The sequence below is a fragment of the Labeo rohita genome, chromosome 15 (assembly GCF_022985175.1).
Source record: "Labeo rohita strain BAU-BD-2019 chromosome 15, IGBB_LRoh.1.0, whole genome shotgun sequence".
Classification (NCBI taxonomy): Eukaryota; Metazoa; Chordata; class Actinopteri; order Cypriniformes; family Cyprinidae; genus Labeo; species Labeo rohita.
Window position 1 is genome coordinate 25,573,815 of NC_066883.1, and position 18,834 is coordinate 25,592,648.

An 18,834-nucleotide genomic window follows, 5' to 3' on the forward strand; every position below is an offset into this window, starting at 1 on the left:
CTTGAATGCTATCTGTCACTCCTTTTTAAGTCAGATTAGTTACAGTGGCCCTAAAAAGTGAAAAAAAAAAAGCATTTAAAAAAACATTTAAAAACATAAAATGTATGAATTTCATTACATATTACATTAGTTACATATATACACACACACATATATATAATAATAATAATAAATATATATATATATATATATATATATTAGTTTGAAACTATTTTAATTTCATATATATATATATATATATATATAAATACATATATACATACATATATATATATACATACATACATATTTTTTCGTGTAAACTATTTTTTATTTATTTAAATAATTTTTATATATATATTATAGTTACATATATATATATACATACTGTTTACAATTTTTAAGTTGATCTCTTTGTATAGTTTAAAAGTTTACTTTTTTAATTCATTTATATTTATGTATTTATTTAAGTTTTGTTATATATATATATATATATATATATATAGTTTAGATATATATTTATAGTTTGAAAGTTTAATTTTTAAAATAATTGATTTCTATTTAAAGTAATGCAAAATTTGTATTTTTGTATGTTTTTTTCTTGATTTGGTTTGATATTTAATATATATATACACATGTACACATACACATATTCTATATATACATTTAATAATATAAATATATTGTTTATATATAGTTATATATAGTTATATATATATTCATTAAGTTTTGTGTAGTGTTGTAGAATATTTAGTTTGCCATTTTTCATCTTTACAAGTTTTCACATGAATATATATATATATATATATATAGGCCTGGTTTTGTTAGGTGTTTTCTTACCTACTACAATGACTTCATACCAATCTTGTATATGTTTATATTCTAAATATAAATAATATTATAATTATTATAAAATTGTACACATAGAACCATTATATTACTTTTATATTTCATATATTATAAAAGATTTTTAACATAAGTTTTGTGAAGTGATTAGCTTGAGTATTTGACATTTTTCATCATCTTTAACTGGGCTTACACTTTTTGGGGCCACTGTACATTAATTTATAGATTTGTATGTAAAATTACTAAAGTACCACCCTTTTACAGATGCATCGTTCTAATCTGCAATAACGTGCAGAAAAAAAGTTGAAGACTAAAAAAATTGACAACATCTGTCACTACTAAAAGTGTAAGAGTAAATCATTTTGATTTGCAGTTAAGCAACAGCTTTCTGGCTGCAAACAGGCCTCAGGAATGCATGAGTCGCAGTTTTAAACGAACAGCGCTGTCCCTCTAGTTTCTCCAGCTTCACAACAGGTCTCTGTGTGTGCGGTGGTGCTGAAGTGAACAGCATGAATTCAGCATGAAATCTGTACTTTTAATAAGGCTGACTCTTTTTAAAAACAGCTAGGATACAGGTTCAGTCAGTGCGGCGCAGTCGAATCGATTTAAAGCTAGTGCGTCTCGAATACATGAAGGCTTGTACTGATACAGAGAGTAGCTGTCACATCAAAGCGAGGTGAAACCTGGCCCAAAGGAAGACTATAAAACGAAAGTCAGCAGTAAAAAAAATCACTTCGTCTTTAGATTACTTTGTGTACATGTGAATATATCAAGCAAATATATAATATATACACCCTATTTTCTTCAATGTACAAATCTGACCATAAATACTGTTGCAAAGACAAAACCAAATCAGTCGGTGGTCCATAATCTGTCCTTTGATCAGCAATAATGTTTATAAGCTACCTTTTTATGGCTTTGATATATTTGTTCGAATGTTGCAACACTGTATTTTGACAAAACAGTACAAAATTGACAAAAACAACTGATAAATCACTAACTAATCTACATTTATAAGACATTTTTTCTCAGTTACATGATTGTTTGTTTAAAAAGTGCAATTTAAAAAGCGACTGTACTACGCTGTAGCAAGAAAACGCTTCTCTTTACTGTGAAAGAAAACAGCAGGCTTCATCCTTCAGTCATAAAAGGCAAGATTTAATCTTTAAACTCCCCCTTTTCTTTATTAAAAGCATACAACGTTTTCTTAAGTGGGAACGCCTGCTTTTGTTTTTGACAGACCAAAATATCCACCCAGATGCATTTCACTCAACTGGTTTCATCGGTCAACACAGAAACACTGAAAATGATTGTAATAGTTTTGTATGGTCTCTTGTTTCTTGCTGTTGTAATATTTCTAACAAATGAAGCTGATAAATTATCCTAGAGTTCGTTCGTAATATAAAGAGTAACTTTTAACATCAGTGTTTTATGAGTATATGTACATAAGATAAAGAAATAACTTAAGAAAGTTGCAATGCAAAGCTGTGATTTTAAAGCACTGTAGCGTGTACAGTGATTTGTTTTTATCAATTTTATGGTACATATGATATGTTCTGCGTTTCTGCAGTTGTTGTTTCTTTTCTTTTTGTTCATGAGCATATGCTTTAATAAATATGTTTTTTATATTGCTGAGGCCTAAGCCTTTCTTACAGTAGAGCGCAACCTTATATAGGTCATGCTTTCCTTATCTTTCAAGTGTGTATTTCTTTTCTAATTATCCATGAGTTCTTGCTTCTATCTGTAATTAGCTTTGCTGCTGTACATGGAAGTCTATCTCGAAAGGTGATGTACGTTAGCGCTGATGAACTCTGCTGGGCTAATGAGGGATATAAATGCACAAGTAAGAGTCTGTCTGCGCAACTGCAACTTCGCACCTCTGAGGGGCTTAATTGGGTCACTGCTTGCCACAGATATGACTGGAGCACAATGAAGACAACAATTTGTGCTCCCAAGACGCGAGATAAAATAAGAAACGTCTTAGTTCTTGTATAAATCTCTCCACGCTTTCTGTGTAGGTTGACGGTGTGAGACGCTCGGCACGCAATGATAAATCTACATGTCTGTGGAGGAGGGTCTTTGTGATAAAAGACTTGCTGGAACATGCTAGATAGAAAACTGTCAACTGAAATACATATCAAAGTGCATAACCAAACAAAATAACCAGGATTAATGAAGTAAAGTACGTCACTGTTTTCAATGTGCGGAGAAAACTAAGTAAAAACCAGTAAACGGGGAAACATACAAAAGCCCATTTCAAGATTAAATTCATAATGCATGACAGCTAGCTGGCTAGATGGACATATTTTTTTTTATATAAAAACACATACAAATACACGTGTATTTTAGGGCTGTTACAATATCAGATTTTTCAGTATACGACTGTTAACAAATTCATAATAACTGATAACATGATATAGAAATCTTAAAAGACAAAAGATAATAAATCATACTATCAGTCAAATTAATCTCTTTTTTTGATCATAAAAAAGGCACAATTAAACAGAATAATCTAAAATGTGTTTTTAGTTTAGCAAAGAGTCAAAATAAGACAATTTATGAGAATAAGTACATATTTTTACTCCAAACCTGCATTATCCACTTTATTTGTCCCGTAAGAGTGAGATTTGTCAATTTTATGGGTCTGGCTTCCCGGTCTTATCCACTTCCAGCTATTTTTAGCTGTACAAAGCAGCTTATTTTTCTGCTTGAAACTGCAAATTGGAGTGTCTTAACATATTATTTTAATGTATTATCTTATTTATGAACACACTGGTTTGTAGTGCAAACAGTTTTTAAGTTTACTGCACCTTGTTATTTTTCTCGTTATTTCCCTAAATCGGCTAAGTCCCACCCATAAGCTTATTTCCACCTTGAAGAAAAAGGTGGATAGCGTCAATCAATTCTAAAATTGATTCTCAAAACTGATTCTTATTTTATAGTATTCTACACTGTAAAAAACAATTTGTTGAGTCAACTTAAAATAATTTGTAACCTGCCTTAAAATTTTAAGTTCAGTCAACTCAAAAAAAAAGTTTATTTAACTTGAAATGTTAAATTATACTAAGTGACAACTTAGATATGAGTTGAATCAACTTCAGATTTTAAGGCAGCTGGGTTACTTGCTCATCTGTTAAGTTTAGCAAACACAAATATCTAAGTTGTTACTTAGCACAGCTTAACATTTCAAGTTGAATAAACTTATTTTAGTTGACTGAATTTAAAAATTTAAGGCAGCAGGGTAACAAATTATTTTAAGCTGACTCAACAAATTGTGTTTTTTTATTTTTACAGTGTGTACATGCTATAAAGGCTGTCAATTAGCATTGCAAAATAAATATAGATTATCCATATGAAATTACCTGAGATGGCTTGAAGAACATAGATAAACCATATCCTGTTATAATTGTGCTGTTTCATCATACAGAACATTACTCTCTTTATTTAGTTCCCTAAAGCAGCAATAGCTCGATGCTTTTGTCCATATAAAGCCCCGTTCACACGACAAGCAGCGACAAAGTGACATGATCAAATTCATTTCAATGGAGAGTTGGCGATTTCCAGTGACATCGAGCTACAGCGACCGTTGCCGACCGGATGGGGCGTGTCCAGTGACGTGACAAAGTTCAGAATCCCTCAACTTTATGCAAATGAAGAGCGACTTTCGGGATCGACAGCCAATAGTAAAGAAGACGGTAGAGCTCATTTGATCGTTCTCCTCTCAGCTGTAGATAAACATACGCAATGAAAAAAAGTAGGCTCTGCTTCTCATTCGTTTTTGTTTGCATGTACAGATTTAATTTATATTTATATTTTATTTAGTCTTTTGCCTCAAAAATGTTTGTATTTAGCGGCAAGAAACCTGATTCGCCGTCAAAGCAACCAGTGGTGAGAACGCCCACTAGCAACCTCATCGCCAACCCCTGGTGTGAACACAGCTTAAGGGATTTCCTTGAAAGTCATTTGTTCTGTTACTCTTATGAGTCTCGTCTGTGGACTTTCTGAGCAAGGGCGCTCTCCAGTGTCGAGTATGAATGAAACAAATCACACGTAAGAGTATAGTGCTCCATAATGGCGCTGGCGCCAGATAAATGTGTGTCATATTATTGTATGTGTACTATTCATTTTTAAATATCGCCAGTACTGGTATATTGCAACAACCTAAATTAACACAATAATGATATTTCATTATTTAGATATCACGATTATCGTCGATACCGGTATATCACGACATCCCTAATTTATTTCTATACACTGCCAGTCAAAAGTTTTTTATTGTTTTTTTTTTTAAAAAGTCTCTTCTGCTCACCAAGCATATATTTATTTAATCCAAAATACAGCAAAAACTGCAAAATTTTGAAATATTTTACTATTTAGAATAACTGCTTTCTATTTGAATATATTTTATAATATAATTTATTCCTGTGATCAAAGCTACATTTTTATCTTCATTACTCCAGTTTTCAGTGATCCTTCAAAAAATCATCCTAATATCTGATTTGCTGTTCAAGAAACATTTTTATTATTATTTTTATCAGTATTTGAAACAGCAGAGTACATTTTAGGATTCTTTGATGAATAGAAAGATCCAAAGATCAGCATTTATGTGAAATAAAAAGCTTTTTAAAAAGCTTGGAGTCCGTATTTTTTTTTTTTTTGGAAAGAAATGAGAGAAATGAATACTTTTATTTAGCAAGGATGCTTTAAATTGATCAAAAATGATGATAAAGAAATTTATAATGTTACAAAAGATTTCTATTTTAGATAAATGCTCTTCATCTAACCTTTCTATTCATCAAAGAAACCTGAAAAAAAATTTACTCAACAACAATAATAATAAATGTTTTTTTGAACAGCAAATCAGAATTTTAGAACAATTTCTTAAAGATCATGTGAATGGAGTAATGATGCTAAAAATTCAGCTTTGAATCACAGGAATAAATTACATTTTAAAATATATTCAAATAGAAAACAGTTATTTTAAATAGTAAAACTATTTCAAAATTGTACTGTTTTTCCTGTAATTTGAATCAAATAAAGGCAGGCTTGATGAGCAGAAGAGACTTCTTTAAAAAATCTTACTGTTCAAAAACGTATGACTGGCAGTGTATTTATATTCAGAAATAATATATAAAGCATGTTAATATATAAAGCTATATTAAAGTTGTATTCGATTTTATGAAAGAAATTATGTACAGTGAGAAAACATGGTTACTTCTGAATGTCAGTCAATTCCAGCTTAAACTGCAGAGACAACCGTGAGAGAACTGTACTAAATACTACTTTTGAAGAGCAGTCAATAAAAAAACAAAAGCTTTTTGACTGCAGTGTGTGCATCCAGCAGAAGCTAACTGGTCCATGCTAACTAGCCAAACACGTAGCCTGACAGAATCAACCAGTGGCATGAAGGGGAAGGACGTTCTGTCTGTCCTAATCTGTGTGAAAACAGTCATTATATTGCAACTGCATTTGGTTGCATTACTGGCACAATGTCACGCTTTATCTGTTTACTGAATGTTTATTGAAAAGAACACACTGATACAGGATTTTAGTGTGATTTGCAGGATATACAACCAACATTGCCAATAGTCCGAAATAAAATAGATTTACAAAGCCATAAATGCAAACAGCACACATCATAAACACAGCAAGCTATTTTTTAATCACCATAGAAACTGGTCAGAGCCTTCTGACTGAGCACAATATGTCCTCAGATGATAAACTCTCATCATGGACACTCAAGTCTCTGGTAAGAGGGCTACAGTATTTAGCCAAGACTCCCTGATGAAGCTCCAGCACTGAATTTCTTCCAGCTTCTTAAAAGCTCATTGAGCTCTTAAACTCGAACACCTACTTGAAACAGTCACATTAAATAAACATAAACCATATCCTTGACACTGAGGTGACATGCTGCTCTACAGCCCGCCTCCCCAAATCCTGTCCTCCAGAAGTCATCAACTGGCAGGGTAACACCCACTGAAGACAAGCCGAATGCCGGGGGGAGCCATTTATCTCTTTCACTCAACCAAGGGGAAGAAATACACATCTTGTGACCTTTCTAAGCAACTCGCCACAGCACTTTGAAAGACCATAGAAGGAACATTTTATGGTGAGTTGAAAGGAGGAACGATTCGCCAGGTTTCTGTGCCGCAGAGTTAAGCAGACGAGCGCCCTTGAATCTGGTGTGTGTGTATGTGTGTCATAGGTTTTACGATGGATTTGAGTGCCAGAGAAACGCTGTGGAAAGCCAACGGACGGGAATATCAGAGCTTGCCGAACAAAACTAACAAAAGTATCATACGCAAGTGCTTATAATCAGTAGTGGCTTTATGCAAGTACGTGTCAAAGTACACTTCCAGCCTTACATTCTTGAAAATAAAGGTTCCTATTGGCATCTATGATCCTAAGAAGAAACTTTAACATCCATGGATCCGTTCCATTGCACAAAAGGTTCATTATGACAGAAAAAGTTTCTGAAATTTCTTTTTTCTTGTTGAATATCCAGTTTAATTCTGAAATATATCACACTCACAGAAGTAAAATGGGTTTGCGAATGCTATTTCTAATTGGTCTTTTGCTTTCTAAAGTTATGAACATGCCAAAAAGGCGAATAATTGCAGGAAATAAAGAGTTTTGCAGGAAATAAAAAGTTTTCTAGACTAGGTTTTTATTTTGAAATACTGTAACATTCTGACATGCAGTGCCACCATCCACACAATACAGAGCTGCTTTTCACAAAAACATCATAAGCCTGCTTTTGGGAAATATATTCCAAATATGTAATATATATGTATATATATCAGTGTAATATATATATATATATATATATATATACACACCAGAGGTTGCGTTAGACTTTAACTTTGTCCATAATAATACTATTATAAATAGCAAATAATCTATTATTACCTGTCATATTAATTAATTATTTCATATTTTAATAATAATAATAATAATAATAACACATTTAATTGCTTTTATTTTTGTTTACATTTTCACTTTTAATCATGAACCTACAGGACGATATAGGCTTATACATTTATTTTGAAGAGAACAGATTAACACAGATGATGTCACTGCTCATCTTCAACACCACACAAACGAAGGACACTAAAATACTTCTTGATTTTAATAGATTCTCATTGTTATGAAACAATATAGATTGTTAAATATCAGTCAATCATTTGGTCTGTGCTGTTTTCAGTTGATGAATGAACAGTACATAGTGCGCCTCCCACTCAATAAATTGCAATCTTTGTGCCTTGTTACTTTTGATATGAAAAAGTTTCAGATTTCAAATTATGTCCATTTCATTAGAAAATTCAACCCATAAATACCGTTTTGGCGTTCTTTAATGTGGCGTGATAGATCGTTGTATCTTAAACTGGGTACTTGCCTGTGCACCTTTTCGTTTTTGTTTTGTATCCCATGCTCTGCTGCCACACTGGAGCGCACTCTCCACCAACTGGACAGAAGTGGGAATTACAGCTAATTACAATAGATTGCCCTCAGTGTAATCCGTCAAAGTCCTTCAGATAAAAAAAAAAATAAAAAAAAAAAATTCGGTCAATGACAGAGAATTTTCGGTTAACACAACCTCTGATATACACAAACAGTAAGATTTTGAATGTTTTTTAAATAAGTGTCTTCTGCACACCAAGTCTGCATTTATTTGATCCAAAGTACAGCAATAACAGCCAAATTTTGAAATATTTTTATTATTTAAAATAACTGTTTTCTATTTGATTATATTTTAAAATGTAATTTATTCCTGTGATTTCAAAGCTAATTTTTTAGCATCATTACTCCAGTCACATTATCCTTCAGAAATCATTCTAATATTCTGAATTGCTGCTCACAAAACATTTATTATTAATGTTATTATGTTGAAAACAGCTGAATAGAATTTTTTCAGGTTTCTTTGATCAATAGAATGTTAAGAAGACCAGCATTTATCTGAAATAGAAATCGTTTGCAACATTTTAAATCTTTATCATCACTTTTGATCAATTTAAAGCATCCCTGCTAAATAAAAATATTAATTTCTAAAATTTCTTTCCCCAAAATAAATTACACTGACTCAAAGCTTTTGAATGGTATAGTGTATAATGTTACAAAAGCAAAAAAATCATCAAAAAATCCTTAAAAAAAATGTACTCAGCTGTTTTAAATATTGATAATAAATGTTTCTTGAACAGCAAATCAGCATATTAGAATGATTTCTGAAAGACTGCAGTAATGATGCTGAAAATGTAGCTTTGATCACAGGAATAAATTACTTTTTAAAATATATTTGAATAGAAAACAGTTACTGTTTTTGTTGAAATTTGGATCAAATAAATGCAGGCTTGGTATGCAGAAGAGACTTCTTAATGCACCTTGCAATCACTATGCAATCTTACTGTTCAGGAATGACAGAAAAAGTCAAACTAACTGCACTCCCTAAGCAGTGACGATGTGCATCTAAGCAACAATTCTGTACACGAAAAGGGAAACCCTCTCAATTTGATTTGAATCACAAATTCGACTCGGCTCCCAATTAGCCTACTTTACCAACATCTCCCCCCCAGCTTTTCCACAGTTTTAGCAACAGCAGCTAGCACCTGAAGGTTAAATCTAACAACAATTCCATGAGGTTATAAAAAGCTCTAGTGACCCAGTTTCCATCTGCACTCCCCTTTTTATCTCAACAAGCCATGAAAAAAAGAGGCAGAAACGGAGAAGATGTCAGAGCTACGCAGAGGGAAGCGTGCGTTTGGCACCGGTGGGGAGTAAGTGACCCTTGGACAGATGGAAGCACAGCATGTCTGGCAGAGACAGTGTCGGCCTACCCTAACGGGTCATGCAGTCGCCACCATGAACCCTGGCCTCAGACAAAATAAGGCTTGTTGGGCTTTCGTTTGGGCAGAGAGAGAAAATGGCAGATTTTCAACAGATTTTCTGTTTTGTATTTAAACTAAGCTGAGTGTATAGCCATGCAACAATAGCAACAACCTAATTTTCACACAAAACATTTGCCACACAAACAAAACCATGATACAGCAGCAGTAGATCGAAAACAGCAAAATTTACATTTACATTTACATACACACACACACACACACATATATATATATATATATATATATATATAGCAAGATTGTAAATGTTTTTAAAGTAGTCTTTTCTGCTCATCAAGGCTGCATTTATTTGATTAAAAATACAGGAAAAAAATGTAATATTGTGAAATATTATTGCAATTTAAAATAGTGGTTTTCTATTTTAATATACTTTTAAAATGTAATTTATTCCTGTGATGCAAAGCTGAATTTTCAGCCTCATTACTCCAGTCTTCAGTGTCACAATATCCTTCAAAAATCATTCTCATATGTTGATTTAATATTAATGTTGAAAATGCTTTGTCTGCTTGATATTTTTTGATACTTCTTACAGAATTCTTTGATGAATAAAACGTTAAAAACAACAGCATTTATTTAAAATAGAAATCTTTTGTAACAATATACACTGCTGTTTAAAGTTTGAGGTCAGTAAATTAATACTTTTATTTAGCACGGATGTGTTAAATTAATAAAACGTGACAGTAAAGACACTGTTAGAAAATATTTTAAATAAATGCTGCTCTTTTTAACCTTTAATTCATCAAAGAATCCTGAAATTAATCAGTTTGCAAAAAATAAATAAATAAATAAAACAAAATTAAGCAGCACAACGCTTTCCAAAATTAATAATAAAATCAGCATATTAAAAAGACTAGAGTGATGGCTGACGAAAATTCAGCTTTGCATTACAGAAATAAATTATATTTGAAAGTATATTAAAATAGAAAACTGTTATTTTAAAATGCAATAATATTTCGTAACATACAGGCACACAACATAAATAAAATATTTATCTGTAGGGCACAATGAGCACAGGCATCTGTTGAATTTGGCCGATCTCCACTCATGCCTTTATCATCCCAGCCAAAAGTTGTTTTGAAAGGCTGGGCTTTGCTTATTTATTTAAATAAAAATAAAACAATATTTCAGGCAGCACATCTTGGTCAGCGACAGAAACCGAGTCACTGAGCGCTCTCGTGATATGAACCCGTTCATAGAGGTGGGTAAGGAAACAATGAGGGAAAAATGGCATTGTGGTCGTCATGGCAACCAGCTGAAAGACCTGCTGCTTTTATAACATATGTCTGACTTGATTTGGGTGTGCACATTGCAACAGCAGAATCACACTTATTTTGGTTTTAATGCTTTGCAGAAGCCAAATCCAACTGCATTCCTGCAGACTTCATCAATACAATCAACCACACAATGAATAAATATTTCAGAAATGTAAATGAGAGGTGAAACTGCATTGAAAAGCTCTCTGGATTCCTTGCTGCTGCAGAGGAGGCTCAATGACACATTTTGGAATCGACTGCTTTGAGTGAGTCATGTCAACGCATTAGTATGCAAACAAGTTTCTGGTGCAGTAATTCATCCCAAACAAACACTTCAACAGGATTTATCAAGTAGAAACATTGACCACCGCGTCTTGACGTGACTAAAAAAATGTGCATTCTGGTGGACACTGGTGCTTCTCCTATAGTCTCTAATTGGGGGAAGGTACCTATCGATGTGTGCCGAACCCCATTCCGAACGCAGTCCTTGGCAAGTCCGCGTTGCTATGGTAACTCCCCCAACCCCCCTCCCCAAATGCTGCAGGCCGCATGGAGCACGCTGAAGAGTGAGGGAGCGAATGAGTGAGAGAGAGAGATCACCACAGTGGAGAAAGACAAGAATTGCTGCAGTGAAAAGGGGGAGGGTGTGCACAAACGAGATTGGCCCAAAAAAAAAAAAAAAAAAAAAAAATCATTACCCCCCCATCCCCGCCCCCCACCCCCCCAACCTTATCGTTTGCATCAGTTTAGGGTGCATAGGACCCCGCGCCTTGCTTTGCAGTCTGGGCACGTTGCTTCCAAACTTCAGACTGCATTCAATTATTTATCTGCTTCACCAGACACCCAGCAATGTTCAAGCATCTCATAACGCCTATGGCATATCGCGGGGAAAAATATTATTGATGAGTTTTTATGGGAAATAAAAAACAAGGCAAGCGAGTTGCACGGACGTGATTACCGTCCCCGCCTCTGTGATAAAATCACAGGTGGTGACAAATCACTTGTCTTTCTGTGACTCAAACTGAGGAAATAAATGGCAAAGTGTGGGTGCTGGAAACAGGTGCACGTTTGAGAATGAATATTTGAACGCGTTTGGAGTATATATATATATATATATATATATATATATAGTTCTCATTGAGATTATCAGCAGCAGGTGCACAACGTTCTTTAAATACCTGATCAACGCAGATGTAAGCAGCGCCTGTGTAAAATTCCTCATGTGCTCCCATTGGACTCCGGGATCTTGAGCTTTACCTGCATGTGCGCAGTGGGAGGGGCAGAGAAACCGAATTTGCAGGCGGCAAACGTGCCGGTGCTCATTAGAAAACATGACCATACCTCAGTGCAGAACAAGCGGCGGACCGTCAGCGTTCTCACCGGCAGAGGAAGCTCTGCCGCCTCCCACCGGCGAGCTGTGTGTACTGCAGAAACGCGGTGTTAAAATTGACGGATTAGTTCACTTCCAGAATACTAATTTCTACTAGTATTGTTCTGATATTTTACTCACCCTCGTCATCCATTTTTTCCTCAGTCGAAAAGAAACTAAGGTTTTTGAGGAAAACATTCCAGGATTTTCTCCATATAGTGGACTTCAATGGGGATCAAGTGGTTAAAGGTCCAAATTGCAGATTAACTGCGGTTTCAAAGGGCTCTACACGATCCCAGCCGCAGAGTAACGGTCTCATCTAGCGAAACGATCGGTAATTTTCTAAAAAAAAAAAAAAATGTATATACTTTTTAACCACAAATGCTCCTCTTGCACTAGCTCGACCTCACATGTTACTTAATCACGCACGTGTGACGTAGGCGGAAGTACCGACCTAGTGTATACAAAGTGAATGTGCAAATAAAGCCTCGTTCAGACTGTCAGCCCAAATCCGATTTGTATGCAAATCCGATTGAAATCCGATCATATTTAAGCCTTGTTTAGACTGTCAGCCCAAATCCGTTTTTGTCCATATCTAGATGGAATCGGATTTGAATAACTAACTGTCCACACAGTCATATGCAACTGTTCAAATCCGATTTGTGTGTCCATAAGCCCTCTTTCGTTTTACGGAATGTGCGTTGGTTTCTATGGCAATGCCGTTGCGTTGTTATGCCAAATACGATACCTAAATATGATCGAATTTCAATCGGATTTGCATACAAATCGGATATGGGCTGACAGTCTGAACGAGGCTTTAGGTAGTCTGAACAGCAACTAACTACATGAAATCTGATTTGGTCAAACCCGTTTCGAGCTACATTCGTATGTGGTTTGGAATCCTATTCAAATCGGATTTCTGCTTTTTCACGTTTTCATGCCACGTAAAATGTAAACACGTCAGACGTTTTTGTGGAAAACATAACAAACGTCTTTGCAGAAACAAGCTTGTGTTGTTGCGAACTGCAAATCAAGTGGGAAAAGACAATATACAGCTAGTATACGCACCTCTTTGAGTTTTGAAACCAGCGGAGACGGCAGCACAGAATAAAGTCGCACATTCCAGCTTCCTGCGTTTCTGCCGCTGCTTTAGAAGACGAAATATAATCAAAGGCGACGGCAACGTTGTCATATCACAAGACAGCATCCATATTGCAAACTGTAATGCTGTTATTGTTGATTTTAGCGTTGGCATAACAACGCAACGGCATTGCACATTCCGTAAAACGAAAGAGCGCTTATGGACATACAAATCGGATATGAACAGTTGCGATATGACTGTGTGGACAGTCAGTTATTCAAATCCGATTCCATCCAGATATGGACAAAAACGGATTTGGGCTGACAGTCTGAACGAGGCTTAAAGGCTGCGTCCGAAAACCTAGTCAGCTGACTTGCTGCCTCGCTGCCTTATGAGGCAGTGACTTCGAAGGCTGCGAAGGAAACTCTAGAAACTGTTTCGGAAAGATTTCAGAGGCAGCAGAACGTGACGCCGTTGCTAGGTTACCTAACGGTTAAGTTGTAGATTTTGTAGAAAAACGATCTTATACAGTTATATATAAATGCTTTAATAATACATAAAGATCTCAATGTCATTACCCACCGAAGGTCTGTGCGTCAGAGAAGAGGACTGGCAACTACTTTTTGCTTGAAAAAATAAAAGCACAGACGCAAGAAATATTGCAGAACAGGTCATTGTTATTAGTGGCTGTTTCGTTATTATTGGTAGTATATTGTAAATATTATTCTTATTCACCACTCATTTTAACCATTTTAACATTTTTTTTAAATACTATTATTACAAACACTATTATTTATTATGCTTTTTACACTATTACGATTCATAAAGTATATCATGGTCAAGATCTCATCTATTATATAAAGTAACAAGTCTAATTTCACCAGAATATCTTTATTTATATAGCCTATATGATGCACACGCACAGGATTGTGGGAAATCAAAGGCAGCGAAGGATACATCTATGCTGCCTTCAAAATTCCATCAGAAGAAGGTACCTCCGGAGACAGGAAGTGAAGCAGAATTAGAATTCGGACGTGCCTTGATGCCTTCCTGCCTTGGAATGCTGCCTCCGAAGGCAGCATTTTAGAGCTTTCGGACGCAGCCAAGGTCAAACGCCCTTTGCAAAAAAGGGGTAAAACAACGATGTTGGACTATTTTAAAGTTGGAGGAGAAAAAGGAGAGTTTTTCACAATATCCTACATATATGAAAAACTAACTGTGACTTACATAATGCGTGAAGAAGCACATGTGCCTTGCAGCATTTCTGATTAAAAAGTATATATATATATTATTTAGAAAATGACTGATCGTTTTGTTAGATCAGACCCTTATTCCTCGGCTGGGATTATTTAGCGCCCTCTGAAGCTGTAATTTGGACCTTCAACATGTTGATCCCCATTTAAGTCCACTATATGGAGAAAAATCCTGGAACGTTTTTCTCAAAAACCATCTCTTTTTGACTGAAGAAAGAAAGACATGAACATCTTGGATGACATGGGGGTGAGTAAATTATCAGGAATTTTTTTTTATTCTGAAAGTGAATTAATCTTTTGAAAATCGTCATTCTTTTTGTGGAATCTTAAATACATATTTTAATGTTCTACAGAATAAAATCATTCAGGTTTGGAGCGACATGAAGGTGTGTGAATGACAGTAATTTTGCCGTTGGTTGAATTTTCATTTAACGCATATACAGACCTTAGTTTAGGAAGCGCCATATTTATTTTTTAACAGGAATGAAAACAAGGCTGTGAGGGACAAAAGTACGGTGTTCAATGCGTACCTATCGTTCAGCTCACAAAATGTCTTTCTGAAAAAAAAAAAACAATTAAACAGTTTAAAAAGTTGTGAGTTGCAGGGTTGCCAGGTTTTCACACCAAAATCTGCCCAATTGCTATTAAAAACTAGCCCAATCACTTTTTTTGGCAGGGTTTCCCTGGTAAAACTTGCATTCCAGGGGAGAAATATCACATTACTGGAGTCGCTTAAACCCGCTGACATGATAAACAACATACCGCAGTAGTGTTAAAGTAGCCCAGTTCCACAGGAAAACTGTGGATTTGGCAACACTGGTGAGTTGCAAAAGTTGTGTGATCTAGGACCTTTATACAGAGTGATCCATTGTAACAATTATAAGTCTCTTTCAAAACTAAATATTCAATATGGCCTCTAACCTAAGGTCTATTACATAAAATAGCATCTCTGTGATGTGCAGTTATTTGAATGACAGTAAAGCACAATAAAAGCACAAGAAAAGTCAGCGCATAAGGTAATACTGACATAGTGATGACAGACACATTTTTGTCAATTGTATTTGACAGTTAAATATCACAGTAAGCATTTGTGAACATGGCAAATTAATAAAACATTTCAAGTTCTTATGACAGTCTACTCATGTCGATTACTTTTCTTTTTCTTCTTTTTCGTTTTCCCTTGGGTATCAATGCAATCATCATAAGAAGGATCCAGTGGCTCCGTTTTGAATATTAAACTTGCATCAACCATGTCTTCACTATGTCTTTCCTTCTCTTTCTTTATCTTTTTCTTCTTCCTCTTCCTTTCCTCCGTCGACTCTTCCTCCATAAGTCCAGATAACTCTAACTGATCACAGTCAATTTGTGTCTGTTCGTCCTTGATAGAAACTTCTTCACTGTCTTCTTGCCTCTTGTCTTTCTTTTTCTTTTTCTTCTTTTTCCGCTCCTCACCCTCAACTGGATCCTGACCGGTTCTTTTGGCAGCAGTTGGAGTGACTACGGTGACTTCATTTTGCATGTGAGCCGCAACGGAACTACCAAAAGGCTGGAAACGCTGCCTGAGACCAGCTGGGATGGATGGAGCTGGAGCGGCCGGGATGGGAACGGGACCTTGGTTCTCACTGCAGTTTCCATAGCTTTCTGAGATCTTGAGGACTCCACTAAAGCCAGAGGAACAGAGAACAGGCTTCTGATGTTTCCCTTCAGGAATGAGCAGATGGAGGTCTGATGATGTCGTCCTGCTACTGAGGACGCTGTAGATCTGAGGGGTCTTGCCAGAAGACTGGACCATTTCCAGTCCTGATAAGGGAAGTTTGAGATTTTTAAAGCTGTGAAGGAAACAAAACAATCATTATTAAATTGATAAACCACATTTTCAGTTATGCAAATTTTAAAACAGGGTTTTGGGTTTTTTTCTGTCCTTTTTTAATGCCATGTCAGCTTCTGTGGCTATATTCATGACAAGAGACAAATTTATGTATTCAAACTTGATTTGGACAACTTTAAAGGTGATTATCTCAATATTTTTATTTGATCAGAATCCAGATTTTCAAATAGTTGAATAAAAAAAAATTGACCCTCATGACTGGTTTTGTGGTCCCGAGTCAAACCTTTGATGTTTCAAAACAGTAACATTGCCATATATTCCGCATGGGAATCTTGAAAGTTAAAAAGTAAGTAAAAAGTTTAAATATTCAAAAATTATTATTAGAATGATAATCTACAGGACTGAAGACTTTCTATTATTATTTTAAGTATTATTAAATATTACTTGCTACTTGCTATTTGGCCAAGACAATTTCTGTGTTGCCTTGTTTTTATTTATTCTACAGAAGTACTGTATTTACAAAGGAGTGGAGTATTTACAAGGAACATTATCTCCCTAAAAAATATTTCAGACCATAGCATGACTAGAAAAATGTATATTCACAGTACAGTGTCCTGTGACTTTTAAGACAATTACAATTGTGACTCATGGACCACAAAATTATCACTTTTTCCTTTATGCAAAAATCATTAGGCTATTAAGTAAAGATCATGTTCCATGAAGATATTTTGTATTATTTCCTACTGTAAATATATCAAAACGTAATATTTGATTAGTAATATGCATTGCCAAGAATTTAATTCGGACAACTTTAAAGGCAATTTTCTATTTTTATTTTTTATTTTTTTTGCACCCTCAGATTCCAGATTTTCAAATAGTTGCATCTTGGCCAAATGTTGTCCTATTCTAACAAACCATACATCAATGGAAAGCTTAAAAGATAAATTTAAATGAATTGACCCTCATGCCTGGTTTTGTGGTCCAGGGTGATGTTTCAAAACAGTAATATTTCTATATATTCAGCAGGAGAATCTTGTCAATATGTAGATATTGACATAAAACTGTATATTTTCTATTATTATTTTAAGTACTATTAAATATTACTTGCTATTACTTGCATAAAATAACAATAAACATTAGTCTAAATATTAATGTATTTTTTAAACATATAATTATTATTATTATTATTATTATGTGTGATATCCTTAGGACTGGTTCCAAATTATGACAGAATTCCTATTAGCAAACCTGTACATTAATTCCAATATGTTATTTAAAACGATAAGCTATTTCCAGGGTATTTTGTACCATTTTGGATCGAAACGAGCTGGAGCTTTGATGAGCCATAATTCCTTCTCGTTATCTTCATCTTCGTCCCATAAGGCGCTTGAGGAGGAATCATACGACATGGGCACAAAGTCAGCCGGACATTCGTACTTTGAAACTGTCGAAGGAAAATGACAAAATAAAGTTAGATACTTTCTAGAATTTTGACTTTAGCACACAGTTAGCAGAAAGTTAGCACCCACCCTTCTTCTTTGCTGCTGAAGTCTGTTCACAAGCTTCATCTTCACTGTCCGACATATCGCCACTCTGCTTTTTCTATAACAGTATGTTATAAATGTTTTCCGATGGCAGTATCACCAGTTCGCTCCTCCGAATACAAATACCCATGTAAACATGTGAATCACATGTGGATGAAGGAGAATCAACTTCGACCCGGAAGCACTTCTAGCTCAGTCGTTGTCGTTGAAGAGCACGTCTGTCTGTAATACACGTACGCGACAGCAGAGGGCGGACTTACAAAGCTTTTCTATGGGCCAGTTCGACAACAGTGATAATGTGGGTATACAGACGCGGTGTGAATGAATACAGGGTATTTTTGCGTAATATTAGTAAGGTGTGACTAAAGCAGGGTTGCCGGGTTTTCACAACAAATCCCGCCCAATCGCTACTCAAAACTAGCCCAGTTGCGTTTCGAGGGGGTCCCCGTTAAAATCGAGATTTTTAATGAGGGACCCCTTGAAACCTGACTGGGCTAACTTAGTTTTGTGTAACAAGATCCTTACAACAATATAATATATAGCAGGTGACTGAGCAGGTCATAGAGTTTGTAGAGTCTGAGGGTCAAGACTGAGAGGTAGATCTATACTGTAAAGTGAGTTGATGTTGTAGTGTGTGTTTTGGTTGGGCCGATTAAATTATGTTTTCCTGGTTTAATTTTAGCGCACACATGAAAAGTAAATAAAGGAATAATGAGCAAGAATGTTAGCCCATAAAATGCAAATTAACCAGGGGGACACCAAGAAAAAATGTGTATTTTAT

General features: G+C 35.0%; 1 protein-coding gene across 1 annotated transcript; it reads right to left on the minus strand.

Annotated features, from left to right (window-relative positions):
* Window positions 1-14,918: 14,918 nt before the first annotated feature.
* polr1g (RNA polymerase I subunit G) lies at window positions 14,919-18,244 on the minus strand. Its single transcript, XM_051128492.1, has 3 exons — window positions 18,039-18,244; window positions 17,818-17,953; window positions 14,919-16,510 (listed from the first exon to the last, which is right to left on the minus strand). The coding sequence occupies exons 1-3, from the start codon at window positions 18,091-18,093 to the stop codon at window positions 15,817-15,819; spliced, it is 885 nt and encodes a 294-aa protein (XP_050984449.1). The 5' UTR covers window positions 18,094-18,244; the 3' UTR covers window positions 14,919-15,816.
* Between the last annotated feature and the right edge of the window lie 590 nt (window positions 18,245-18,834).

What these genes read in the sequence shown, in the direction of transcription:
- polr1g (XM_051128492.1), bottom strand. Translation starts at nt 18,093, where the DNA reads ATGTCGGACAGTGAAGATGAAGCTTGTGAACAGACTTCAGCAGCAAAG. An exon ending in TTCAGCAGCAAAGAAGAAGG is followed by an intron (nt 17,954 to 18,038) that starts GTGGGTGCTAAC and finishes TTCCTTCGACAG; the next exon opens with TTTCAAAGTACGAATGTCCG. An exon ending in GCTCGTTTCGATCCAAAATG is followed by an intron (nt 16,511 to 17,817) that starts GTACAAAATACC and finishes TTTCCTTCACAG; the next exon opens with CTTTAAAAATCTCAAACTTC.